This window comes from Streptopelia decaocto (assembly GCF_964273445.1).
Source record: "Streptopelia decaocto genome assembly, chromosome: 27".
NCBI lineage: Eukaryota > Metazoa > Chordata > Aves > Columbiformes > Columbidae > Streptopelia > Streptopelia decaocto.
Window position 1 is genome coordinate 1,227,214 of NC_138682.1, and position 24,355 is coordinate 1,251,568.

General features: G+C 66.9%; 4 protein-coding genes across 5 annotated transcripts; all 4 read right to left on the bottom strand.

Annotated features, from left to right (window-relative positions):
- Positions 1-2,359: 2,359 nt before the first annotated feature.
- Positions 2,360-6,480, bottom strand: ZBTB39 (zinc finger and BTB domain containing 39). The gene is made up of 2 exons (XM_082073575.1): positions 6,390-6,480; positions 2,360-4,792 (listed from the first exon to the last, which is right to left on the bottom strand). Exon 2 carries the CDS (start codon positions 4,681-4,683, stop codon positions 2,545-2,547), a length of 2,139 nt encoding a protein of 712 aa, XP_081929701.1. The 5' UTR covers positions 4,684-4,792; positions 6,390-6,480; the 3' UTR covers positions 2,360-2,544.
- Positions 6,481-7,313: 833 nt separating this feature from the next.
- TAC3 (tachykinin precursor 3) lies at positions 7,314-8,840 on the bottom strand. Its single transcript, XM_082073735.1, has 5 exons — positions 8,666-8,840; positions 8,004-8,118; positions 7,834-7,921; positions 7,678-7,707; positions 7,314-7,599 (listed from the first exon to the last, which is right to left on the bottom strand). The coding sequence occupies exons 2-5, from the start codon at positions 8,103-8,105 to the stop codon at positions 7,454-7,456; spliced, it is 366 nt and encodes a 121-aa protein (XP_081929861.1). The 5' UTR covers positions 8,106-8,118; positions 8,666-8,840; the 3' UTR covers positions 7,314-7,453.
- Positions 8,841-10,740: 1,900 nt separating this feature from the next.
- MYO1A (myosin IA) lies at positions 10,741-18,879 on the bottom strand. Of its 2 annotated transcripts, XM_082073727.1 has the most exons (29): positions 18,753-18,879; positions 17,657-17,792; positions 17,470-17,585; positions 17,256-17,350; positions 17,061-17,165; positions 16,927-16,973; positions 16,737-16,800; positions 16,558-16,656; positions 16,379-16,482; positions 16,139-16,286; positions 15,951-16,069; positions 15,793-15,879; positions 15,628-15,693; positions 15,444-15,548; positions 15,134-15,196; positions 14,818-15,018; positions 14,501-14,727; positions 14,226-14,426; positions 14,052-14,145; positions 13,765-13,914; positions 13,619-13,687; positions 13,375-13,461; positions 13,067-13,141; positions 12,840-12,974; positions 12,655-12,761; positions 12,166-12,298; positions 11,946-12,098; positions 11,738-11,865; positions 10,741-10,945 (listed from the first exon to the last, which is right to left on the bottom strand). In XM_082073727.1, exons 2-29 carry the CDS (start codon positions 17,777-17,779, stop codon positions 10,822-10,824), a joined length of 3,225 nt encoding a protein of 1,074 aa, XP_081929853.1. In that variant the 5' UTR covers positions 17,780-17,792; positions 18,753-18,879; the 3' UTR covers positions 10,741-10,821. The 2 variants fall into 2 exon arrangements, with proteins under 2 accessions (XP_081929853.1, XP_081929854.1); XM_082073728.1 differs by lacking the exon at positions 13,375-13,461.
- Positions 18,880-19,203: 324 nt separating this feature from the next.
- Positions 19,204-23,075, bottom strand: NEMP1 (nuclear envelope integral membrane protein 1; the record flags this gene model as incomplete). The annotated part of the gene is made up of 10 exons (XM_082073704.1): positions 19,204-20,185; positions 20,382-20,555; positions 20,796-21,021; positions 21,137-21,251; positions 21,416-21,509; positions 21,624-21,696; positions 21,867-22,077; positions 22,162-22,283; positions 22,379-22,486; positions 22,838-23,075. 10 exons carry the CDS (start codon positions 23,073-23,075, stop codon positions 19,978-19,980), a joined length of 1,569 nt encoding a protein of 522 aa, XP_081929830.1. The 3' UTR covers positions 19,204-19,977.
- Between the last annotated feature and the right edge of the window lie 1,280 nt (positions 23,076-24,355).

Below are 24,355 nucleotides of genomic sequence, written 5' to 3' on the forward strand. Positions count from 1 at the left end.
GCAGCCCCAGTGGCGACCGGGCTTGGAGACCCAGCAAATCCTTCTGCTGGGTCCCCCATAAACTTCACCACTTCCTGGGTCCATTTCTCCTGAAGAGCCAGAAAGGACAACCCGTGCACTTAAAGCCCCGGGTTTTTGCAGAGAAACGAGGTACAAGAGGTCAATGTTTTCCGTTTTATTATTCTAAATAAAAAACACACTTTGTGCTGAACAATGGAGTATAAAAGAACCCGATGTACAACGATTTTAGACATCTACTATTTGGGGGGGGAAGTTTACAAAATATACAAAACTTTACAGCAAATAGATAGTAAACACTTAAATATCAGGAGGTCAGTACCTACTATTAACTTAACAAAAAGGTTAGACAGCAATTCAACTCTGTTTCTTTCTTCTGCTTAATTACTCTGATAAGAGACCTGGATCCTTTGAGAAAGGGGGAATCAAACTGAGCTTTGCTGGAGGAATGGGAATAAGCTCAAGCTCAAATGACTTTCGGGGGGATTTTGTGTCGGGGTCTCGATTCTTGACAACACAGGAAAGAATCCAAGACGCTGCAACGCCCGAGCGCATCCCCCTGGCCCCCAAACCAACCAGAACACGGAGCGGGCGTCGGGAGGGTGGGATCGCTTGGGGTTTCAGTGGAAAAGCTTCTCTTTTTTGGTTCATGTGCACAAAAGGCTGTTGCTTCACAGCTTTAGCTCCACGCGCGCGGCGGCGCCCGCCCCGTCCCAGAGCTCGTCGGAGCTTTCGGGACGCTCGAGGAGGGTCCCGAGGCTCTAAGGACGCGGTTTCCAAAGCCTCGGCTGCCCCCTCGTCCTTCATCCAGCGCCGGGCAGGTTGTGGCCAAACCCCGTAACACCACGAGGAGCCGCCACCTCGGTTCCCACGTTGCGCCGCGCGGGCTCAAAATACTCATTATTATTATTATGATGAACTTACCAACACTGAGCTAACACTGCTCGGTCACAGGTTTGCAAACCGGAGCCCCGGTGGCAGACGTCAGGCTCCAGGCACTGAAATGGGGCCAAGCGCGGTGTCACAACCCCCGGGGCGCCGGTGGCCGGCCCCAAACCTGCCCGATAATACAGGGACTGGGGGGAAACGGGAGGAAAATAACACTGCCACGTCGGGGAACTGCTCCGGAACAGCAAAGGATGGAGCTGGCGCTTCCCGGGGATGCCCAACATCAGCACTCGCCAGGCGCTTTGCATCCCGCTCCGCCGCGCTCCCAGGAGGTAGGTACGTACCACAAGTGTCACCACCCTCATTTTACAGATGAGGAAACTGAGGCAAAGGGGTGAAGTGACTTGCCCAAGGCCACAGCGGAGCGGGGAGAGCGGCCCCCGGGCATTCCCGTCCCTCCGGCCCGTGCCGCTGCTCGTCCCTGCGCCGCGACGGGAAAGCGGGATGAGCTGACGGGGTTTGCAAATCACTAGTTTTGTTTTGTAACAGCTTATCTTGACAGAAGCGCCGGAGCCCGTTCACTACGACCGCGGCTCGAGAGCCCCGAGCGCTTCCTGTTTGTGAGGTAGAACGAGTTACCTAAGGGCAGTCAGAACTCGTGCTGCGGCGTCGGAAATGTTTGTTGGGCTCCACCTCTGCCCCGCAGCAGGACAACACGGGAAGGAGCCGATCCGCACCCTTCCTGCGGTAAACACGGGGCCGAGCCCCCGGAGCGGCCGCCGAAGCCGCGGCGCAATTCGGCGAGGGACGAGCGCGCCCACAGTTTGCCGCGGCGAACCCCTCGGGCTGAGAGCAGAGTCCTGGCAAAGGGACCTTCCCGGGAGTTAAGGCAACAGCTTCGCCGCTCCGGATCCGCAGCGGTGCCGCTTCCTGTGGCCGCGGGACGCGCTGCCCCGGCTCTTCGGCTCCTCCCGGGCACCGGGCAGAGCTCCCGGAGCCGCTGGCGGAGCCGTGGTGATGCCAGAGCTGCCCCTGCGGCCACAACCACCCTCCGACCCTCCCCGGTCCCACACACTCACGCTGCTTCTCGCTCCCGAGCGCCGCTGCGACACTTTGCTCATCTCCTCGCAATAGCAGCAGAACCCCAGTGATGCCCAGAACAAGTCGTTTGTTTTTGTTTCTTTCCATTTTCCTCTTCCTTTCGATCCTTCTCTCTGAGTCCAGCACCATCCTGCTCTGGCTCTGTCCCTCTCCGCTGAGGTCAGGTGTGGAAAATCTTAGCAGCATCAGTTTGTGGCCAAGCTCAAACTGAGGGTTAGCCTAGTCGAATGGGCTAAAAGGTTACAAAAAATATAGATCATCTAGATTCAAAACCTAGTGAGAAATGCTAAAAACACATAACTCGATGGCCTCTAACAGGACCGGAGGTAAGTAAACACGACAGACTCCTTGAAACAGTGATGTAGCTTACGTGCTGTTAATTTGTACAACGCCACCAATCTCAAATAAGCCCTGGCAAGGCCGAAAAAATAAACCGAACAGAAGAGGATTCCATCCATGACGCCTGAGCGTTAAATAAAATAAATGACACTTTTTCCACAGCTTCCGTAATGAGCGTTTGCTCCTTTGCCGGCCCCATCAGCTGTCCGCGGTTTTCTCCGCGTCTTTGGAATGGATGATGTACATGAAAGTCTGCTCGATGGTGAAGTCCGGGGGGAGGCTGCCCTTGTGCACGCCGATGTGCTTGCTCATCAGGTTGAGCGTGGAGCTGTAGTGCCCGCACACCGTGCAGCGGTACATGAGGGCCCCCGAGTGCGTCCGCAGGTGGCACTTGATGGTGGAGCGGCCGCGGAAGAACTTGTGGCACACCTTGCACTGGTACGGCTTCTCCCCGGTGTGGATGCGCCGGTGGTAGTTGAACTCGCTGGTGTGGGCGAACCTCTTCCCGCACACCTTGCAGCTGTACTTGCTGTTGCCCGGCTGGCTGGGCAGCGCCAAATCTTCGCTCAGGAACTCGTCCGGCAGCCGCCTCCTCTGCAGGCCCGGCGGCTGGAGCCGCTCGCCGAAACCGGGGCGGATCTCCAGGCCGCCGCCGCACTTGTGCTGGCTGACGTGGTACCGATACGCCGCCTCCAGCTTGAAGCTCTGGCCGCAGAAGTGGCAGCGGAAAAGAGCCTCCTCCACGTTCTGGTGGACGGCCAAGTGCTTCTCCAGGAGGTGCCGGTCCACGAAGCTGTTGGCGCACACGGAGCAGGAGAAGACGGCGATGCCCAGGTGGGACAGCGTGTGCCACATCAGGCTGCACAGGCTGAGGTGCCTCTGGTCGCACACGCCGCACATCTGGCTTTTCAAGTTCACGTGGTCCAGGATGTGGCTGCGGACGGTGTGGAAATCCTTGGCCAAAGGCTTCCCGCAGGCGGCGCACGCCAGCTCCGCGCCCGGCGCGCCCCCGAACGCCGCGGCCTTCCCCGGCAACAGGTCGCTGGGGTGGACGATGACGTTGTTGTCAAACACCCCTTCCCGGCGGTGCAGCGTCAGCTGCCACTGTGTGAAGAACTTGGTCTCGCACATGTCGCAGGAGAAGAGGAAGATGCCGATGTGGGACAAGACGTGGGTGACCCTGGAGTTGCGGTCCTGGAAGTGGGTTTCGCAGACCTTGCAGTTGCCGGTGAGGAGATCGACGTGATCCCTGGCGTGCTGGCGGATCAGCTGGATGTTGGGCTCCAGGACCTTCTTGCACACCTGGCAGGGCATGGCCTTGCTGTCCCGGCTGTCGTTCTCAAAGGCCAGCTCCTCTTCGCTGTCGTCGCTCAGCTCAATGACCTCTTCCGACGGGCCCAGCTCCTCGCTGGCGTCTTCGAAATGCAGTTCGTCGTCACCCAAATCCTCCAGTTGGAGCTCGTCCATCTGCCCAAACGCTTGATCTTTGGAGTGGTCGCTGTTGCTGGGACAGGAGTTGCTCCCCGTGGAGACGTCCAGGGAAGGGTCAGCGGTAAAGAAGCCGCCCTTGCCGTAGTCACCGTTGCTCTGGACCTTATACTGCTGGCAGGAGCTTGTGGTGTTCGGAACAACCATGTTCACCCCACCCAGGCTGGGCTGGGCGGCCGCGCTCGCCGCAGGAGCAAACTGCCCCTGATCCGGCTCCTGCTCCGCCTTGGGAGGCTGCTGGGAATGCAGCAGAGGCAGAGCCTGGCTGGCTTCGATCGCCGCGTTCCTGTCATCCTCCTTGTAGCCACCAGCCGCCTCCCCGTGCAAGATGTAATTCCGTTCGGGGCCAAAATGCTCCGCGGCGCCCCGGATTTCGCCCAGCGAGTGGCTCTGGTCCGAGGAGGTGCTGCTCAGAGGGCCCGAGCGGCCCTCGCCCACGGCCAGCGAGGGTTGCTTGGTGATGGCCGAGCTCTCCAGGTCGGGGAAGGTGGAGTGACAAGCCTTCAGCAGGTCCTCCATGCCCAGCCGCTCGGCCACCTCGTAAATGACGCCCACGTTGATGAGGTCGGTGAAGAGCTCCGAGGTGTACACGAAGCTGAGGATCTTCTCGAAGTTGGCCGGCGTGATGAAATCCACCACGTAGGTCCGAGCGGCGTCCAGCCCCGTGTTCAGAAAGAGGTTCTGGAAGTAGCCGGCGGCGCAGGCCAGGACGGCCTTGTGCGCGGCGAACGAGCGGGTGCCCACCAGGATGGTGACGTCGCACATGGTCTCGGAGAGCCGGCACTTGTTGAGCTCCTTCAGCAGGTTGTTGGGGTGGTTGGTGCTGTGCAACTTGATCCTCATGCCCATCTTAGCAGCTGCTTAAGTGTCCCTTTCCTGGCCAGCTGCTTCTTCACGCATTCATCAGCTGCGGGAGCAGGAGGCGCTCGGCATCCAGAAACTGGCAGGGCAAGGGGCTCTAGAGAGAGGAAAAAGCCAAAGCGTTTAATACCTTGACAACCAAAGAGACGCCGTTCTGGTCATACCTCACATCTTCCACCTTCCTGATGAGCAACAGCTGCATAAGCTGCTTAGATGGAGGTTGACTAAAACTAAACGGTGTAACTTCACAGGCTGACTCTTTGGGAAGCAAAGAGAAAGATGCACAAGGGTGCAAACAGACAAAATAAAGAGGTGTTTGCTCTGCCAGCGACAGCCTGAAGTCGCCGCCTCTATCTGGGCACGGCCAGAGGTCCCTCTGCCGTGCAGCCGCGCTCAGCTCCGAAAATGAGCCCCAACCGGCGCCTGGTGCGCAGCCGTCCCCCCATCCCCGAGCCAGATCTATTGCTCCTGCCCAGAGGGTGCAATTTGGGCTCCACACGCTGGTCGCTTCGCCTCCGGGTCTCCCGCAGCCACCGCCGCTCGGTGCCTTCGCTTCGGGTCGCTCCCGTGCCCTCCCGGTTTGCAGGTGGGATCTCACCGCGGGTTCTCGGCAGCTCCGCTGCCTCCCCGGCACCCGCAGCGTCGTTCGGAGCCCCCGGAGCCGGCCGGTTTGTATTCCCAGCACCGGCAATTCCCACCTGAGCTCGGCCTTCCCGCCCGTCCCGCTGCCCCTGTCACCCTGTCCCGCTGCCCTTGTCACCCTGTCCCGCTGCCCCTGTCACCCTGCCCCGCTGCCCTTGTCACCCTGTCCCGCTGCCCCTGTCACCCTGCCCCGCTGCCCCTGTCACCCTGTCCCGCTGCCCTTGTCACCCTGTCCCACTGCCCTTGTCACCCTGCCCCACTGCCCTTGTTACCCTGCCCCGCTGCCCCTGTCACCCTGTCCCGCTGCCCTTGTCACCCTGTCCCGCTGCCCTTGTCACCCTGTCCCGCTGCCCCTGTCACCCTGTCCCGCTGCCCCTGTCACCCTGTCCCGCTGCCCTTGTCACCCTGCCCCGCTGCCCCTGTCACCCTGTCCCGCTGCCCCTGTCACCCTGTCCCGCTCTCAGGCCACCCGGGGACCCCACGAACTTACCCCAGGAGCTCTGGCCCTAAAAATGCCTTTCCCCCCTCCCCGGGACAGAGCACAACGACCCCAGGAACCAGCGCAGGCTTCGCAGGAGGGGACGGGGCACTGAGGAGCTGGGACGGTCCCCCCAGGACACCGAGGGGTGGCGGGGGGGGCCCTGCCCGAGGATGATGAGGATGAGGATGAGCAGAGGGGCTCTGGAGGGGCAGCTCCAGCAGCGCTGGGCGCCCTGCGGGGGGGGACAGGAGGGGAAAGGGACCGAGGAGGGAGCGGGGGGCAGGAAAAGGCCCCGGACGGCGCCGGGGGGACGGGCAGGGACCCCCGAAGCCGCCTCGGGAGAAGCGGGAGCAGCGCGGGGGAGCGCGGCGGGAACCCCCGGGGAGCGGAGGAGCCACGCGGGGAACGGGGAGACCCACGCGGGGCAACGAGGGGCCCGGGGCCGCGGCGAGAAGAGCGCGGGGGGCAGGAAGAGCCCCCGGCGGGAGCCCCGGGAAGCCCACGGCGGGAGGGCGGCGCGGAGCCCCCGGGGCTCGGAGCGGGGCAGCCCGGGGCCGGCGGCGCTGCTTACCCGCCCGGCGCCCCGCACCATCCCGGCTCGGCTCACACAAAGGCGCCGACCCGCCCTCCGTCCGCCCCGGCGCCGCCGGAGCCGCCTTCCGCCCGCCCGCCAACGCGGGGACACAGCGCCGCCCCGCGGCCCGGAGGAACGCGGCGGGGGCGCGGGCGGGGACACGGACACGGGGACGCGGACAAGGGGACGCGGACAAGGGGACACGGGTGGGAACACGGGCACGGGGACATGGACACGGGCGGGGACGCGAACACGGGTGCACGGACACTGGCATGGGGACACGGACACGGGGGCACAGGCGGGGACACGGGGACACGGGTACGGGCGGGGACACAGACACGGGGACACGGACACGGGGACACGGACACAGGGAGGGACATGGACACGAGGACATGGACACGGGCACGGAGACATGGACAAGGGGACACGGGTGGGCACACGGGCACGGGGACATGGACACAGGCACGGGGGCACAGGTGGGGACACGGACACGGGCACGGGCGGGGACACAGACATGGACACGGGGAGGAACACGAACAGTGACATGGACACGGACGAGGACACGGACACGGAGACACGGACACGACGAGTGGGGCACGGACACGGGCACGGAGACACGGACGGGGACACGGAGAGAGACACGGGCAGAGACATGGACACCGCGTCATTCCCGGGGGACACGAGTGGGGCGGGTCGCTGTAGCTCAAGAGCAGCCCGGCCCGGCCCCGCTCCCCCGTTCCCCCCGTGGGCCCGTTCCCGGGAGCTGTCCCGGGTCCCAGCGCGGCGCAGCCAAGACACAGAGGCGGTCCGGTGTCCCGGGTGGGTGTATAGAGGTGTAGATGTACAGAACCGGGGGGTGTACACGGGGCCGGGTGGATGCACCCGGTGTACGGACAGGCACATCTCCCGGTGCGGGTGCAGACACCGGCCCGGTACAGCTGCGAGCGCGGTGCTGCGGCTCCAGCCCCGGCGGGTCCCACGACGGCTCCGCGCTCCGTGGGCAGCGCAGTTCCCGGTGCCGGTGCCTCGTCCCGGGGGCACAGGGCACGGACCGAGCCCCTTCACACCGCCCGCAGCGGCGCCCCGCCGGCCGCGGGGGGCCCCGGGGAGCACCGGGGGGACGTGCCGCCGCTGCCCCGCCCTGCCGGCCGCCCGGGCTCCGCCGCCCTCTTCCCCATGAGCCCCACGAAGAAATCGTGCATGTCCCCTGCGGAGAGACCGGCCGTCAGCGCCGCGGGGCCCGGCCGCGGCACCGGCACCGGGACCGGCACCGGGCGGGACTTACGCTTCTGCGGAGCCGCGGGCGCGGAGGGACCTGGAAGAGACCGAAGTGGGTGAGCGACACCGGCGCGGCAGGGACCGGACCGGGCAGGGACCGGACGGCCCGAGTGACCCTACGCAGCGCCCCCCGCCCTTGCCTCCCGGTCCCCCCGGCCCTCACCGGCGTTCTCCCCCCGCAGCAGCTGCAGGAGGGCGGCGTAGGCGGCCCCGGGGAATCTCCAGGGCAGCGGCTCCGGGACGGGCATCCCCTGCGGGAAGCGAAGCGGGTGAGCGGGATCGTGGTCCCGGAGGGTCCCGGGGGGTCCTGCCTCTGCCCCCCGACAGCCCTACCTGTGCGGGAGCGGCCGGCCCCGGCGGGGCGGGGGGGCGGCGGGCGAGGGCGAGCGGCAGCGCCAGGACGAGCAGCGCCGCCAGCACCGGGCGGCTCCTCATCCTCCGGGGGGGCCTGGGGGCGGCGGTCAGCGGCGGAACGGCGGGTCCCGGGGCCGCCCCGAGCCAGCGCCCCCGCCGCGGGGCAGCCCGGGACCGGCCCCGCGTGGGGAGGGAAAGCAGCGACACGGGAGACGGGCGGGCCGGCGGGACCCCCACCCGTGGCTGCGGCTGCAGGAACCGCGGTGCTTCCCGGGGCCGTCGGGGAGTGGGAAGGGGGCAGTAAACCCCCCTCCACCGCGGGAACCCGTGTGCACAGAGGTGACAAACGGGGGCTCAGACATTAGCACACACACGTGTCCCCTGACACACACACGCGTCCCCTGACACACACACGCTTGCTGATGGCCAGATCCCAGCCCCAGACTTGCTTCCAACCCCCCCAAGTCCTCCCCAAATTCAAGCAGCATCTTCACCCCTTCTCTCCTCCCGGCCCGTGTCCTCTCCAGCACCTTCACCAACTTCTCCCTTCTCGCAGCCCGAGCTGGGTGAGGACACACGGCCCAGCAGCCCCCCAGGAACCCCGGGAAGCCCCCAGCGCCGGGCACTGTGGGGGCACAGACCTGCTGAGCCTTCAGATGTCACCCGGTTGTCCCCCACTGCTGGTGGCCGTGGAGCAGGAGCTGCGGCAAGGCGGGCAGTGGCTGCAGGGTGACACCGCTGCGGGCTCGGCTGTTGGCAAAGTACCGGGGTGCCGGCTGCTGTGCGGAGTTAAATAAGGGGCTCTGCCCATGGCACAGCGTGGGTGGGTGAGAGGAGAGCTGCCAATGGGGGCCGGGGGGGGTGGTACCCCCACCCTGCAGCTGCACGCCCACGCAGGCACCGTGTCACCGACAGGCACCCGTTCCACACGTAGAGTCACACCATGACACAAGCGCGCCCACGCAGGCACACCAGCTCCCACCGCGCCGGGGCGGGGGCCAGCACGCGGCGCCGTGCCCACACCGCCCCTCCCGACGCCACGGGCACGGGGGGACACGCGCAGCCCGGCACAAAGCGGCCGTGGGCACGTGTGGGCACACGCGTGGCCGGAGGGTCCTGTCCCTGCCGCCGGCGGTTGTGCTGCGGTTGTGCTTCGGGGGGTCTCACCGCCATGGGGAGCAGCTGGACGCCCACCACACGCACACGATGTGCACACAAACACGCGTTCATCCACACACATACATAACAATTCAGCCGCACACGCGTGTGCGCACACACGCACGCCGTAGCGCACATGCTCCCCATCGCCCCCAGCCCCACTCTGGGGGTCCTGGCTTGCTTGGTGGGGAATATTCCCAGGTGTGGCCGCGCACCCCTGTGACCCAGACAGGCCCAGCACCACCCGCACCAGCCCCACTCAGCCTCCTGGGAGCACAGGTTGCATCCTGCATCCCGATTCCCCCATCCCAGCTGCCTCCGCGCCCTCACCCCGGCTGGGGGACCGAGGGGCGCAGAGGGGGAGGACGGGGAGGAAAAGCCATGGGGAGCCGGAGGGACGCGAGGGAAGGGGGAACACACAGACCAACAAGTGAGCGCCGCCAACTTCAGCCTGAGCAACAGGCGGCCGCGGTGGCCCCGCGGGAAGGACGCGGCAGCGGCGGCTCACGAGGCAGCGCAGCCCAGGGCAGCATCTGCAGTGTCGGCGACGTTAATTAAATCGGAGCCTGGCCAGAGACGGCCTAATTAATTAATAACACCTACTTGTGTGGTTCCAAGTGCAATGCAGCTGCGAAGAGCCGCGCTGCCCCGGGGCTGCCATGGGCTTGTTTACGGCTTTCGCCCCTCGGCGCCGGGATGCGACAGCCCACGTCGGCAAGCGGGGGAGCCCCCGGAACCGGGGCACGTCCATGCCATCAAGTGCCCCCCTGCACGCGCACACGCACGTGCCCCCCCACGTGCACGCGCTGCCCGAGCGCCCTGGCACACGTGCCCACACGTGCCCCCCCCCCGCCCCGTGCGGATGCTCGAGGGCCCACCTGGGAGCTGGTGCTGATGCCGACGTGACGGGGAGTTGTCAGCTCCCGGAGGTGACGCGGGTGACGTGTGGGGACAGGAGAAAGAGAAATAAACCCAACGCTCTCCAAGAGCTTGATGAGCACAGGAGAGAAAAGGCAGCGTGGGGGGGCTGCGGTGGGAGCTGCGGGACTGGCGGGGGTCCCACGGGCCCTGGGCTGTACGGTGGCACCGGGGCCGTGCGGTGGGTCCTCTCGGTCCCCCTGCTCCGCTATGGGGGCAACCGCTGTCCCTAAATGCAGCTGCTGTCCCCAAATGCAGCTGCGGTGGCAGCCCCGGGAGGGGCACAGCTGCATGGGGGGGGCACAGCCGGGAGCACAGGGGACGATGGGGACCACGGATGGGGGGAGATGGGGACGGGGACTGCGGGCAGGTGGGTGCCGAGGGCCTCACGTGCCAGCCGCCCGCAGCCGCCCAGAAATTGCTCTGCAGCAGAGCGAGCTGCGTTCCCACTTAATGGGAAAAGTGGCCGCAATTTGGGGCCTTTCCAATCGCCGCCCAGCCGAGCCGGCTGCAATCAGGCGCAGGGAAGGCGGGGGGTCGGGGTTGGGGGGGCTCCGGGCTCTGCCCCCTCCCTGCACCAGCACCGCGGCTCCGCATCCCCCTGTAACGCCCCCTGGGACAGCACCGACACCAGAGCGTTTTAATGGGTTTGCAGCAATTCCCAGGCAGTGCCAGGACCTGGCGGGATGGGGGGGGGTCCCGGCGGGGTGGGGGGGTCCCCTCAGTGCACCAGCACCTCCATCTTGTGGCTGCCGCGCTTCTTGCAGACGGGGCCGTCGCTGCTCGCCTTGGGTGACTCCACCACGGTGACGGCCACGTCACCCTTCTGGAAACGGGTGGAGAACCTGGGGGGGAAACAGGGCAGAGGGTGGGGAGGGGGCGCCACCCCACCCCCTGCCCCCTGAGCTGCCTCCTTTACCCCTCTGTGTACTCGTAGGTTCAATACCATTGATGGTCGATAGCGTTTAGGGTTAGGTCAGGCTTGTCAATTTAGTCTGTTATGTACAGGATTTGTAATGATGGGAGGGCGAGTAAGACAAAGACTGGTAGGGTTGTTCAGATTAGTTCAACTTCTTGTTCATCAACAGTGTTTGAAGACAGTTTTTCTATTAACATAAGCGCCAGGAGGTCAAGGACTAAGCTGCAGATTGCTAAGGCCATGGTCGTGGAATTCCATGGGGAGTTCTATGATAGGGGATGAGGCATCTTGAAATCCAAATTGTGAGTGAGAAGTACAGGGTTTTCACCTGTGATTTAGCCCTGACAAGGCTATGCAATGAGTTTACTAACATCTCATAAGGAACAAGAATAAGTGGTTTGACATGATTTAGTCCTGACAAGGCTATGCAATGAGTTTACTAACACTTCATAAGGAAGAAGAATAAGTGGTTTGATGTGGTTGGCTTGAAACCAGCGTACGAGGCTTCGACTCCTTCCTTTCTGTACATGAACCAAGCTGGTTCTTCCATGGTGTGGGAAGGAGGGGGGCAGCCATGGACCACCTCTCAGGGGCCAATCAGGGCTTTCCGAACCACACCCCACCCTGGGAGCCCCGCCCTTGTAAGCCCCGCCCTCGTAAGCCCCGCCCTCGTAAGCCCCGCCCTCGTAAGCCCCGCCCTCGTAAGCCCCGCCCGTACTGGTCGGTGATGTGCAGCGGCAGCGCCTGCGCTTTGGTGTCCATCAGCGTCTGGTGCAGGCGGGTGACCAGCTCGATGAGGTGGCTGCTGACCAGCAAGAAGTCGCCCTTGGCCCCCCCCGTGGAGGTCTGCGAGGAAAGTTGGGGGGATCAGCCCCACCACGGACCCCCCGGGACCCCCATCCCTCCCTCCCTCCATCCCCAGGTACCTCCTTGAGGTGCAGGGCCAGGAAGCCGTCGGAGAAGCGTGTGACGGTGACGCTGCGGATGTCGCCCAGGCTGAGCACGGTCTTGGGCTGAGCAGCCTTGGGGTCGGCCAGGACCAGGTGCTCCTTGGTGAGCAGCAGCAGCCGCGGCACCGTCTGCAGGTGAAGGGGGGCTCAGCGCTGCCCGCCGTGCCCCCTCGCTGCTGTGGGGACGGGGACTCACCTTCCCGCTGGCTCTGTTCACCTTCTGCACCGTGTCGGCCATCACCAGCTTGTCCTTGGCCACCGCGTTGAGCTTCTGGTACTTGGGGTTCTGCGTCAGCCCCAGGTACTCGCCCTGGAAGGGCTGCGGCAGGCTGGGGGCAGGGGACGTGAGCACCCCGTGCACCCCCAGCCCCAGCACTGCCACATGCACCCCCAGCCCTGGCACAGCCCCGTGTGCCCCCAGCTCCAGCACTGCCCCGTGCGCCCCCAGCCCCGGCACTGCTCTGTGCACCCCCCCCAGCTCCGGCACTGCCCCATGCGCCCCCAGCCCCGGCACTGCTCTGTGCACCCCCCCCAGCCCCGGCACTGCTCTGTGCACCCCCCCCAGCTCCGGCACTGCTCTGTGCACCCCCCCCAGCTCCGGCACTGCCCCGTGCGTCCCCAGCCCTGGCACTGCCACATGCACCCCCAGCCCTGGCACAGCCCCGTGCTCCCCCAGCCCTGGCACCTTTTTGGGTAGAGGCTCTTCTTGTCCTTGAAGAGCTCGCTGGCGCAGAGCTTGGCCTGCAGCAGAGCCCGGCGCTGCGGCGGCAGCTGCTCCCGGTACTTCTTGCACTGCAAGGGAGGGGGCGAGTCGGTGTCACCGCAGACCCCCAGCATGGAGGGACACAGAGGGGGCCCCCCTGCTCCCACCTTCCAGCGGTAGAAGATGCTCCTCAGCTCCTGGTTGGCGTCGGCCAGGAACTTGTACGGCGCGGGGGGCCAGGTCCGGTCCAGCACCGCCAGCGGCGGCAGGTTCCTCCCCAGCCCCACCAGGAACTTCTGCACCTGGGGGGTGACAACGCAGCGGGGGGGTCGGGAGGGTCCTCAGTGCAGCCGCAGGGATGGGAAGGTGCCGTGTCCCCCCTGTCCCCGCTCACCAGCCGCCGGTAGATGAAGTTGGCCAAGCAGGCGCTGGCCCCGGAGCGGAAATATCTCCTGTACGCCCTGCGGACCTGCAGGGACAGAGAGAGATCAGCGGTGGGGACGGTGGGGACAGTGGGGACACAGGACCTCACCACCCTCCCGCTGCCACCCCCCATGGGACACACATCCCTCCCTCCTGTCCCAGTTGCCCCCAGTAGAGAGGACAGCGGCTGCAGCCCGACAGGGTGGGCAGGCAGGCAGGCAGACAGACGGACGGACGGACAGCAGGACAGACAGCAGGCGGGGCGCGCGGCCCCGTTACCTGGAACCCTCTCCAGTGCGCGGCGATGGTGGCGGCGGCTGCGTGACGGCGGCGCTGGCGTTTCAGCTCCCGGAGGAGCCGGCGGGACTGGTGGGAGCCCGGGGAGGAGACAGCGACACACACACAGAGCGAGAGGGAGCGAGAGAGGCGGGAGGGAAGGACGGGACACGGGGAGAGGGGATGAGTCTGGTCCCACCGCGGGACCCGCGGCGCCCCCGGAGCCCCCGCCGTGTCCAGCCCTCACCTTCCAGCCCCGCGCGTACGCCTGGATGAGCAGCGCCGAGCGCTTCATCTGCTCGTACTTGTTCTTTTGCTGCGGTGGGGAGAGGTGGGGTGAGCTGGGGGGTCCTGTCTGGGGAGGGAGGAGTGGGCTGGGACCCCCCTTCTCACCCGGTGGCCCCGGAACCAGGCGGAGATGAGGATCTGGCTCTTGCGCATCAGCTGGTACTGGGTCCGGCACCGCCAGCCCCGAAACGTCTTCTGGATGAGGGTGGCAAGCTGCGCCACGCGCTCCTGCCGCTGCCGCTCCAGGTCGAAAAGCTGGGGACAAGCGGGGACAGCCGGGGTGCCGAGTGGGGACAGGGACATGCAGCTGCCTCCAGGAGACCCCAGGACAGGCTCGGGGCTCCCAGTCCCCCCCGCAGCCCCAAAACAGGGTCCCCCCACCCCAGACTCACAGTTCGTGGCGAGCGGATGAAGACCTTGGTGTGGCCGAACGCCAGCTCCTCGGCGGGGATCGGCAGCTCCGCCAGCACCCGCTCAACCCCATCCCTACGCCGTGGGGGGCACGAGGGGGCTCAGAACCCGCAGCCTCCGGAGCGGGGACCCCCGTGTCTGTCTCGACCCCGTACCTGTCGCTGCCGGCCCAGCGGGGCCATGTCTGGGCGCTGAGCATCTTGTAGCGGTTCAGGAAGGGGCCGTAGAGCTGGCGGAAGGCGTAGCCCGCCCGCCGCACCCGCACGTTCTCCATCAGCCCCAGGTACCGCGCCTGCGCCAGCACCAGCTCCGGCGTGAAGAGCATCGCCGCTTTGCTCTCATTGGGCTTGATGCACCTGGGGAGGGCGGCGGTGGGCGGGGGGTCCCGCTGGCGCCAGGGTGGGGGCCGGGACTCCCCAAGAGACGATACCTGATGTAGTTTGGGTTCTTGGAGTAGAGGTTCTTCATCAGCGTGGCCACCGAGGCTTTGAACTGGTAGCCGGCGGTGGGGGGCAGCTTGAGGGACGCTTTTTGGGGGTCCCCCTCGGGGAAGAGCGAGCGCAGCAGCGTGTGCCGGGCGGCCCACATGGCCTGCGACAGGTCGCGGAACAGCAGGTCGTTGTTCTTCTCGATGAAGCCCGTCACGTTGTAGGTGACCTAAGAGCGGGGTCACGGCTCAGCACCTCCAGCCCCGCAGCTCCCGGGGGTCCCGGTTGCCCCCGGTGTCGGCGCCGGGGGGTGCCCGACCTTGCCGGCGTAGTGGTGGATGCGGAAGCACCGCGGCGGCAGGGTGGTGTCCATGATGTGCCGGGCGCTCTGCGTCTCCTTGCTCTCGTAGTGCTTGTGGGTGGCGAAGAGCTGGTTGAGCTTGGCGAGGAAGGTGTCCTCGTTGACGGCGCCGGGCCGCAGGCACTCCTCGTCCAGCATGGCCAGGATCCCGCCGGTGCTCTGTGCCGCCAGGGACGCTGTCACCCATGGAACCGGAGCCGCTCCGGGCTCCGCTCCCCCAAAACTCACACCGGGTGCAATATGGGGAGCTGGGACCCCACCAGGGGGAACTCACGTTCTCAATCAAGTTACAGATGATGCTGTTGTCGAAAAACTCCACTGGTGTCCACTGGATGCCCTGAGAGCAGACGGGGGGTGGATAAACAGACCCACAGACACGTGGGGCACAGACCCTGCCCCCCAGGACCCCCCCAGCTGATGTGGGGCAGGAACCGGACGTCCGGCCACGGGGACGGGGATCACGAATCCCTCCCGGCCTTCCTGCCATTGAATGTGCTCCCGGTGGGGAGCACGGTGAGGAGGGACGTGCTGGAGCCGTCTCCGGCACTTCCCTGTCCCAGGGGGTCCGGGGGGGCTGCGGGTACCTCTCGGACGTATTCCTCCTGCTCCTCCTTCAGCGTCAGCAGGATGAAGATCTGCTGCAGCTTCTCGTTGCAGTAGTTGATGATGAACTGCTCGAAGCCGTTGTCCTGCGAGACAAGGGGCCCGCGTGGCAGTTGGCGCCCGAGCCCCCTGCCCTGCCCCATGTCCCACGTGCCCTGCGCCCACCTGGAAGATCTCGAAGCCGTAGATGTCCAGGACGCCCATCACCTTCCTCTGCTTGCCCGGCTTCACCTGGGGACACAGCGGGCGCTGGGCTGTGTCCTGGCCCCCCCGCGGGGTGCGGGCCCCTCCGGGACGGGGGGGCCGGTGTCCGTCACCCCAGGCGCTCACCTGGATGCTGGTGTTGATGCGGTTCACCAGCCAGTCGAAGAGGCGGCTGTAGATGTTCTTGGCCAGCGCGTCCCGGCCGTAGTAGCCCTGGAAAGAGGGGCGAGTGGCTCGTACCGGCTCCCGGGCATCCCCCCCGTGCCGGGAGCCAGAGCCCTCACCTGGGGGACGCTGAGGGCGGTGAGCACCGTCTCGTCCCGCGCCTTCACCGTGCGGGAGCACAGCGCCCGCTCCAGCACACCGGCGTCCAGCCCGATCAGCTCGCAGATCTCCTGCAGCTCTGCGGGGAGGCAGTGGTGCTGGGGGGCGTCCAGGGGGGTCCGGGGGTCCCACCCGCCCCGGTCCGTACCCCGCGGCTCGGCGATGCTGCAGGACTCCATCCCGCTGGCCTGGAAGCTGCTGCTCAGCTGCACGTTGCCCAGCTTGAGCACCACGGCCGTCACCTCCAGCAGCGCCGTCACCTCGGCCGGCGAGAAGCCGATGACACGCATGGCGTCCTGGGGACGGACACAGGCAGCTGGGGGCACGGGGACAACCCCAGGGTGTTGTGGGGTGCGTGTGAGGGGGAGTCACAGCCCCCCAGCTCCACCTGCATGGCGTGGAAGTTGGCGGCGTCGTCCACGCCGGACAGGGCCGAGCTCTCGCGGTTCAGGTAGCCGTAGTGCTGGCAGCCCTGGCGCAGCTTCAGCTGCTCTGGGGGGGGACAGGAGGCGGCTCAGCCACTGCCCCCCGGTCCCCCCGACCTCCCGCGCGGGGTCCTGCACCTACGGAGCAGCTGCGCCGAACCCCCGGCCAGGAGCTGGTAGAAGATGTGGAAGTTCCTCTCGCCCTTGACGTGCCGGACGATGCGGGATTTCTCCAGCAGGTCTGCGGGCAGGGCTCAGCGGCACCGTGACGTGCAGGGGACACCCCCAGCGACCCCCCCAAGGGGGGTGATCCCTACTCACAGTTGCTAATGACCCCTCCCAGGGGCTCCCCCTTGAAGTCGAATTCCACGTCCATGTACTTGCCCTGAGGGACGGGGCTGGGATCAGGGTGGGGGTCCCTGTCCCCACTGCACCCCCCGCCCCATCGGGTCCATATGGCCCCGGTGGGGTCTGGCCCTGCTCCCGCAGCTCCACCGCCCCGCTCACTCACGAATCGTGAAGAGTTGTCGTTGCGGATGGTCTTGGCGTTTCCAAAGGCTGTGAAGGGTGCATGCGGTTACAAGGGGTCCAGGGGGGTTTTGCCGAACCCCGGGACGGGCTCGGGGTGCGGACGCGGCCACTCACCCTCCAGCACGGGGTTGGACTGCAGCAGCTGCTCCTTCACCTTGTCCACCTCCTCCCCTTTGCTGCTCACAGCCGCCACGTAGGACATCACCAGCTTGCTGGCCTCTGCCGTGGGGACCACGGGGGACCGTGGGTGCCGGGGCTGCGTCCCCCCCGCTCACCAGCCCCACCAATGCCTGGTAGCCCTGGCTCTACCTGTCTTGCCGGCCCCGCTCTCGCCGGTGATGAGGATGCACTGGTCCCGGTCGCGGTCGCGCAGCGAGCGGTAGGCGTCATCGGCGATGGCGTAGCTGCGGACGAGGAGGGGTCGAAAGGGTTTGGGGGTTCCAGAGCCCCCGGTGTGGCTGTGAGGCCACCCTCAGTGGGCTCCCCCACCCCCTCGGTGGGGAGCGCGGGTTCCTCTGCTCACATGTGGGGCTTGACAGCGAAGAAGTTGCAGTCGCGATACTCCTGCACCTTGTCGGGGGTGTAGATGGGCAGCGGGCGGTACGGGTTCACCGAGATCAGCACGTTCCCGATGTACGTCTGCGGGCGAGCGGGACGGAGCTGGCACCCAGCCCGGCCCCGCGTCCCGCTCCCCCCGGCCCGGCGCTCACGTAGATGTCGCCGCGCTGGAATCGCTCCTGCAGCGTCCGCAGCAGCGACTCCTCGGTCAGCGGGTCCAGCAGCACCAGGTCCCCGGCGGCCGCGGCATCCAGCAGCGAAGTCGTGGTCTCCATCGCTCCGGAGGGGCTGGACAGAGCAGAGCGGGGGCTGCAACCCACCGACACGCAGCCCCTTCCCCAAAACACCCCCCGGTCCCCAGCAGCCCCTGCACCCCCAGGGTCCGGCTGCTCCTTAGGGGCTCGGAAGGGGACACGGACCCACCGGGGACGCCCAGCGTGGCTGGAAGCGCCGGCTGAGCGCGGGGCTGGGCAGGATGTGGCCCGTGGCCAGGGGACGCGGCCAGGACCTCGGCTGCTCCCTGACCCGCCGTGCCCAGCTCCCCCTTGCACCCTGGGGCCGAGGCACCCGAGCACCCAACCTGGGTCCTTCCCGGCGCACCCAGTGGGGATGGGGGCTCGGGGGGGCAGGACCACTCCTGTGGGGGAAACGGGGGCCCAGCCAGGAAATACAGACACCTGGATCCTGTTCTTGGGGCAGGACAAACTCAGCCTCCGCTTCCTCCCTCCTTCCTGGCAGGGGGAAGGCAGCACGGGGGGGGACAGGCTGGGGTGGGGGGAGCGGCAGCACCCAAGGGCTCCCACCCGAGACCGCGCCGCTTCCCCCCGAGCTCCCCCCGTCCCTCACCTGGATTTTCCAGAGCAGCTGCGTTCTGAAGGGCGACCTTCAGCCCCACTTTACAGCCCGATGCGGGGCTGTAAACCCTGCAAACCCAGCCCCACGCCTGGGGAAAGTTCACGAGTGGGGTGGGGAAAGGATGGCGTGATGGGGCAAACGGGGCGATGGGGTGACCCCATAGGGGCTGGCAGAGCCCCCCAGGTCCCTCAGCCTCACCCGCCAGCACCACAGAGACCCCCCCATGCTGGGTGCGGGACCCCACGCTGAGCGCGGTGCGCAGCAGCACAGCCCCACGGCAGCCCAGGCTCACCCCGCTCTGGAGCTCCACACAACCCATGGGCTGGGGGTCCCAGGGTGGGGGCTGCGGGTGGCCCCGGGCTGGTCCCTGGGAGCAGGGGGGTCCCAACTCACCTCCGGGTCGCAAAGCGGCAGCTCCTGGAGTGGCCTCAGCCCAGCGCAGCGCCCGGTGCTGGCCCAGCCCGGCCCACGACGGGGCGGGGGGTGGAGGGACCTCCCTCAGGGCACCGCGCCCGCTCACAGGCAGGGAAACTGAGGCACGGAGCGCCCCAGCCCATGGGGAAGCAGCCTCGGGCAGTCCCGAGCAGGAACCAGTGGAGGAAAATCACTCGCAGCCGAGCAAACAAAGGAGCTTCCTCCAGGGCTGCGGGAAACGGCGCAAGAACTGGGGCTGGTGGAGCCGGGAGCGCCCGGGCTGCTCTGTGGTTTGCCCTGGGGCTGCCGCAGGGAACCCAGCACCAGGGCCGGTGTTTGTCCCCAAGCGCCACGCGGCGTCCCCGGCCAAGCGAGCTCCCCCGGGCCGAGCCTGGGGTCACCGCGGGACAGACAGACAGGGCTCATTACCTACAAAATACATCTTTATTAAAAATAGAATCAGTTGTTAACCCAGCAGAGGGGACAGAGGGACACAATAACAGGGGCAGCGGGGAGGGAAGCGCAGCGAGGGCCGGGGAGTAAACCTGGGGGGGCAAAAAACCAATGGCGAAAGCAGCAGAGCGGCCGCCGGGCAGCTTTATTGCTTCCAAAGTTGCATAGGTTGGGGCGTCCCCCCCAGCTCTGTGCTCCAGCGCGGCCCAGGAACGCCCGGCGGTGGGGACAGCCCCACAAACAGCGGCTCGAAGGCAGGACACCGGCTTCCACGGGACAGGGACAGCAGCAGCGAACGGCCAGCGGGGAGGAAGCACATCCACACTCCTCGTCGGCGCGGGGGGAGCCCCTGCACCCCACAGCAGCCGGGGAGCCGCCGCCTCCCGAGCTCCGCGACCTGCACACGAACCCGCTGCGGGTTTGGCGCCCACACAGGGTTTCAGGCCCTTGGGCATCTTTGGTAAGGGAGGAGCTGCCCGCTCCCTCCTGCAGCAGATGCTGAGCACGCAGGTACCGCCGGAACGGGTCCAAAGTTCCTCTTGTGCCACCCGTGCCCCGGCAGAGCCAGCGGCAGGGAGAAGAGGGTCAAGGTACGAGGCTCGGGGTGCTGGCAGGAGCCTGATGGGCGCCCAGGCTCGGGAAGGACGTCCCCATCCCTGCGATTCGTGTGCTGGGGGCTCACGAGCACCCACAGCAACAGGCAGTGGGGAAACAGCACAATGCTTCTGCGCTCGCCTCCGTGTGTCCGACCTCAATGGGCATCCAGGTGGTTGTGGGGCAGGGAGTAACTCCCGTGATTCCTGTCAAAGGAGTCATCATCTTCATCTTCCTCCTCCTCCTCCTCTTCCTCCTCGAAGAGCTGCTCCTCGAGGAAGCTGCTGCCCAGGCCGTACTCCCACTCGTGCACAGTGACCTCGCTGGGGGTGATGTGACACGCGCCGCCCACAAACTCAGCAAACCTGAGAAGACGCCACAGAGAATCACATTGTGCGTGGTCTCAGCGCTGGGAGCGGGCGGTATCGGCGCTTCCCGCAGCGTGCCCCGCGTCCTCTGCGCTTCCGTCCCCCTCTCTCCAAAGCCAGAGGGGACAGCGCGGTGAACACGGGCTCTCAGAAGCACATGGCGATGGCACCGCGCGCTGCCAGGGGATGTTACCTCTTAGGAGAGTGGATGCGGGAGATTGCGGTCCAGGCAGAGAAATCCGGGCTCCTGCAGTAGTTGCGAAGCTCCTCGAGGGCTTTGCGTGTCTCCTCCTCGCCCTGGAGCCGGTACTCCTCCTCCGTCAGCAGGCGCGGGGGGCTCGGCCCCAGCCTGGCGCTCTGCACCCTCCTGCCCGCCCAAAAGCAGCGGTGACCGCCCGCCCAGGGGCAGCGCACGTCCCGCCACCCCTGCTCCTCGCTCCCGGGGGAGCTCCCAGCCCCACGGAGGAGCGGGACGCTCTCCCGCACCGAGCCCAGGGAAAAAGGGACATCACCTCCCCCATACATCCACCCCAGCCCCAAATCCCAGACGAAACACCCCGGTTCTGCGCCACATGCTCCACAAGAGCCGAGGCGCCAACAGCCTCACCTGTAAAGAGCAAAGCCCCACTGCAAGGGATAGTCCAGGCTCTTGGTGCAGATGGCAACGAGCACCAGGGCCAAGGCGATGGGATGGATCTGGATGCTCGAGTACATGCACAGCAGCCCCAGGAGCTGCAGCGCCCAGGACAGGAGGTTGATGCTGCGCTTGTTCTCCAGCGGGCCGTACCGGTAGCACACGCCGAAGCTCACCAAGCCCGCCAGCAGCAGGTAACCTGAGGGAGAGCAGGAAACGGGCGGGAAGCTGCGGCATTTCCCACCAGCGTGCTGCAGCTCCAGGAGGAAACGTGCAGACTGGGCAACCGGTGGCTCCGAAAGCCCAATGCCTACCTAGGAGGTACTGCCAGTAGGACTTGCAGATCTCCCGCAGGTTCTTGAAGATCAACTGGAGCAGGTACAGGGAAAAGGACCAGCCTCCTACCAGCAAGAAGTAAACAGGACTTTTCTAGAAGAGGAGATGGGGAAACTCAAGACAGGCAGTGGGCAACTGTAGCTGCCTCCCCCGCGTTGTTGAGCCGCGCTCTGCAAAGCCAGACCTACAACCCAGCACCCCAGCTCCCTCACAGAACACCTGTACCAGGGTCTAAAGGGTGAAAACCTGGCACCCACCTTGGGCATGACCTTGGACATCATGTAGACGAGGATGAGCAGTGAGGCCAGCAAGCCAAAGCTGATCCCGGCTGAGTAGTAGAAGAGTTGGCTCCTGCAGAGACCACACACGTGTGAGGTGTTTTACAGCTCGGGGAGGGCCCTGCACAAACACACCCACAGGGAGCAACGCCCGAGAGCTGCAGAGCCAACCGGGCTCAGCACCCACCTGCTCAGCATGTCCCCGCAGAAAAACAGCAACAGCCCCAGGAAGAAAACCAGGAACAGCTTTGGGTCAAAGCCTGGAAAGAAAGAGGGTCGGGGTTGGGACGTACGGACGAAGACACGCTTCCCTCTGCGGGAGTGTTTCCCTTCCCAAGAAAGGAGCAGCCCCGCTGGCCCTCAGAGCACGAGCTGGCCCGGTCGTGGCCACGCTGGCCCCTCAGGAGCCGCCGCCATGGAGCAGACGTACGTCGGAAAAGGACGACGCGGTACGTGGTGCCGGCCTCCAGCAGCTCGACCTTCAGGCAGGTTTTATTGCTGTAGAGATCGACGTCAATGCTGGTGTCGTTCAGCTTCTCCTTCAGGAAGAAGAACACGTCATTCCACACGCTGAACTGCTCCAGCTCCTCCTCGCTGCCCACCTGGGTGACGCGGATCATGCGGCTGCTGTTGATCCGGATCTGCGCGGGGAAGGGATGCGGATGGAACAGCTGCCGGGGGGCTCGGCCTGGCCGGACCCAGCGCCCGCCTCCTCCTCCTCTCACCTGCGTGCGGGTCCAGATGTCGTGCCATTGCGGGGCGCGGGTGTTGGTGTAGCAGAAGTGGCGGGGAACCGAGTTCAGGTACGCGTGGCCCTCGTGGAGTGGGACGATCGACTCCTTGGCATCTGCGACACAGAGCGGGGGGATTCGGCCACGCAGACCAGGCGTGAGGGCTCCGCGCCTGCCAGCCCCACCGAAACACGGCACCGCCCGCCCTTACCGGAGCTGCCCCCGTTACGGGCGCTCTGGGCGAGCAAAGATAAAAGCTCTTCGTTCGTTTCCCTCGGGATGTGCCGCCCGGTTTCCTGGGATAATCCCGTTCCTGGGGCTGCCACAGACAACACAAGCTCGTACCCCGCTCCCCACGCCCATCCCTGGGAAACCGAACCCGAGCACAAGCTCCTCCGGAGCCCCCGGGGTGCGGGAGCCCCCGGGTCGCACAGGGCCCGGCCGCACCGGCAGCTCCGGGGGAACCGACGGCGCCGAGAGGGACGGAGGGAAGCGGCCGCGGGGCTCGGCCGCTCCAGGCACCGCCCGGACGGGTCAGCGCCGCCGCTGCGGCCGCGGTCCCGCTCCGCTCCGCGCCCGCCGAGCCGGGTCCCGGCCCCGCCGGACGCGTGACGCCGCCGCCGGCTCCCGGGGCCACCGCCCCGCCCGCCCCGCTCCCCGCCCCTCGCACCTGCGCCCCCCAGCGGCGGCGGGAGCAGCAGGAGCACCAGCGCTCCCAGGAGCCGCCGCCGCCGCCCCGGTGCCGGTTTCATTCCTCCCGCCGCGGCCGCGCCGCCGATTTCCGCTTCCGCCGCCGCCCGCCTGGCAACGGCCGCCGGCGGCCCGCGGCAGCCAATGAGAGCGCGGCGCTCGCGTGACGCCAGCGCGGAGTGACAGCTGAACCGACCTACCGGAACGCCGCTCGCCATCCGGCCCCGCCTACCGGCTGGCTGACAGGTTCTACAGCTTATCAGCGCAGCTCAGGCAGAACCAACCGCGGCCCCGCCCTCGGTTACCACGGTGACTAACAAGGGGCGCACCCGGCCGTAGCAACCGCCAGCCCCGCCTTAGTAACGGCGCTGACAGGCACACCCCTCGACCTATCACAGCACACGCCCCGCCCATCACGCGCTCCCGCCCCCATCGCCAATTCGGACTGATTGACAAGCTCCTCCTCCTATCAGAAAGCAGACCTGCTTTTTTTTCTTTTAATGGGCGGTCACTTTAGGGGGGTTCGGGTCCCGCCCCCTCCGGCACCGGCGCCGCAGCTCAGGGGCTAACGGGACCCGCTGCCCCGGGACAAGGCGCCTTTCCCCGGCCGGGCCGCGGAGCCCCGCCTGCCCCCCTTCCCCGGGGAGCCCCGTGGGGCCGGGGCGCCCCCAAGGCAGCGGGGGGATCCCGCACCCCACGGGCGGAGCGGCGGCTCGGGGCTCAGCCCCCGCTGTCCCGGTTCTCCCCGCTGCAGGGTGCGCTGCTTCCACGGGGCAGCGAGGCCGTGCGGGGCTCCCCAGCCCCTCGGGTGGGCGCCAGGCGCCGGCCGCCCGTGGGCGGGGAGCGGGCTCGGGCCCCCCCCGCACCCCCCGGGCCGTGGGCGGCGGAGCCGGGAAGCGGCGGGGCCGTGGGCGGAGGATGTGCGTCAGCCGGGGGCAGCGCCGGGCCTGGGAACGGCCCCGCCGCGCTGGACGCCTGGTCGCGGGGGGGCGTGGGAGGGGGGCGGCCGGCGGGAGGGCGGGGGGGACCCGGGGCAGGGAGGATCCCCGCGGCGGGGATTGTGCCCGCGGGGGAGCTCCGGCTGCCCCCCCCCGCCAGCCCCGGGGACGGGACCCGCCACGGCCCCCCGGGCAGGAGCGTGGGGGCGGCTGGACCCACGCCAGGCGCCCGGCCGCGGTATAAATAGCGCCGAGCCACGCAGGGCCGGACACGGGGCGGGGGCCGTGACCCTCCCGCGGGGCCGAGGTGCTGCGGGAGGGGGGTTCCAGCATCCCCAACAAAGACTCGAGTATCGTTCTCCCTCCGCTCCCCATCTTTTCTCTGGGGCCAGGCCTGTGCCGTGGGGGTGTTCACCCTGGAGCCTATCGATGGCAGCCGGTGACTAGGAGATGACATACAAAGTACCGGCTCTCCGCGGGGGTTCTGGCACCCCGGGACAGCACCGGGGGAACGGGGACAGCGGCGCCCGGCAGCATCGCTGCTGCAGGAGATGCTGTGA

What these genes read in the sequence shown, in the direction of transcription:
- ZBTB39 (XM_082073575.1), bottom strand. Translation starts at nt 4,683, where the DNA reads ATGGGCATGAGGATCAAGTTGCACAGCACCAACCACCCCAACAACCTG.
- TAC3 (XM_082073735.1), bottom strand. Translation starts at nt 8,105, where the DNA reads ATGAGGAGCCGCCCGGTGCTGGCGGCGCTGCTCGTCCTGGCGCTGCCG. An exon ending in GGCCGGCCGCTCCCGCACAG is followed by an intron (nt 7,922 to 8,003) that starts GTAGGGCTGTCG and finishes CGCTTCCCGCAG; the next exon opens with GGGATGCCCGTCCCGGAGCC. An exon ending in GCTGCGGGGGGAGAACGCCG is followed by an intron (nt 7,708 to 7,833) that starts GTGAGGGCCGGG and finishes GGTCTCTTCCAG; the next exon opens with GTCCCTCCGCGCCCGCGGCT.
- MYO1A (XM_082073727.1), bottom strand. Translation starts at nt 17,779, where the DNA reads ATGGAGACCACGACTTCGCTGCTGGATGCCGCGGCCGCCGGGGACCTG. An exon ending in GAGCGGGGCCGGCAAGACAG is followed by an intron (nt 17,166 to 17,255) that starts GTAGAGCCAGGG and finishes TCCCCACGGCAG; the next exon opens with AGGCCAGCAAGCTGGTGATG. An exon ending in ACTTCATCTACCGGCGGCTG is followed by an intron (nt 12,975 to 13,066) that starts GTGAGCGGGGAC and finishes GTCACCCCCCAG; the next exon opens with GTGCAGAAGTTCCTGGTGGG.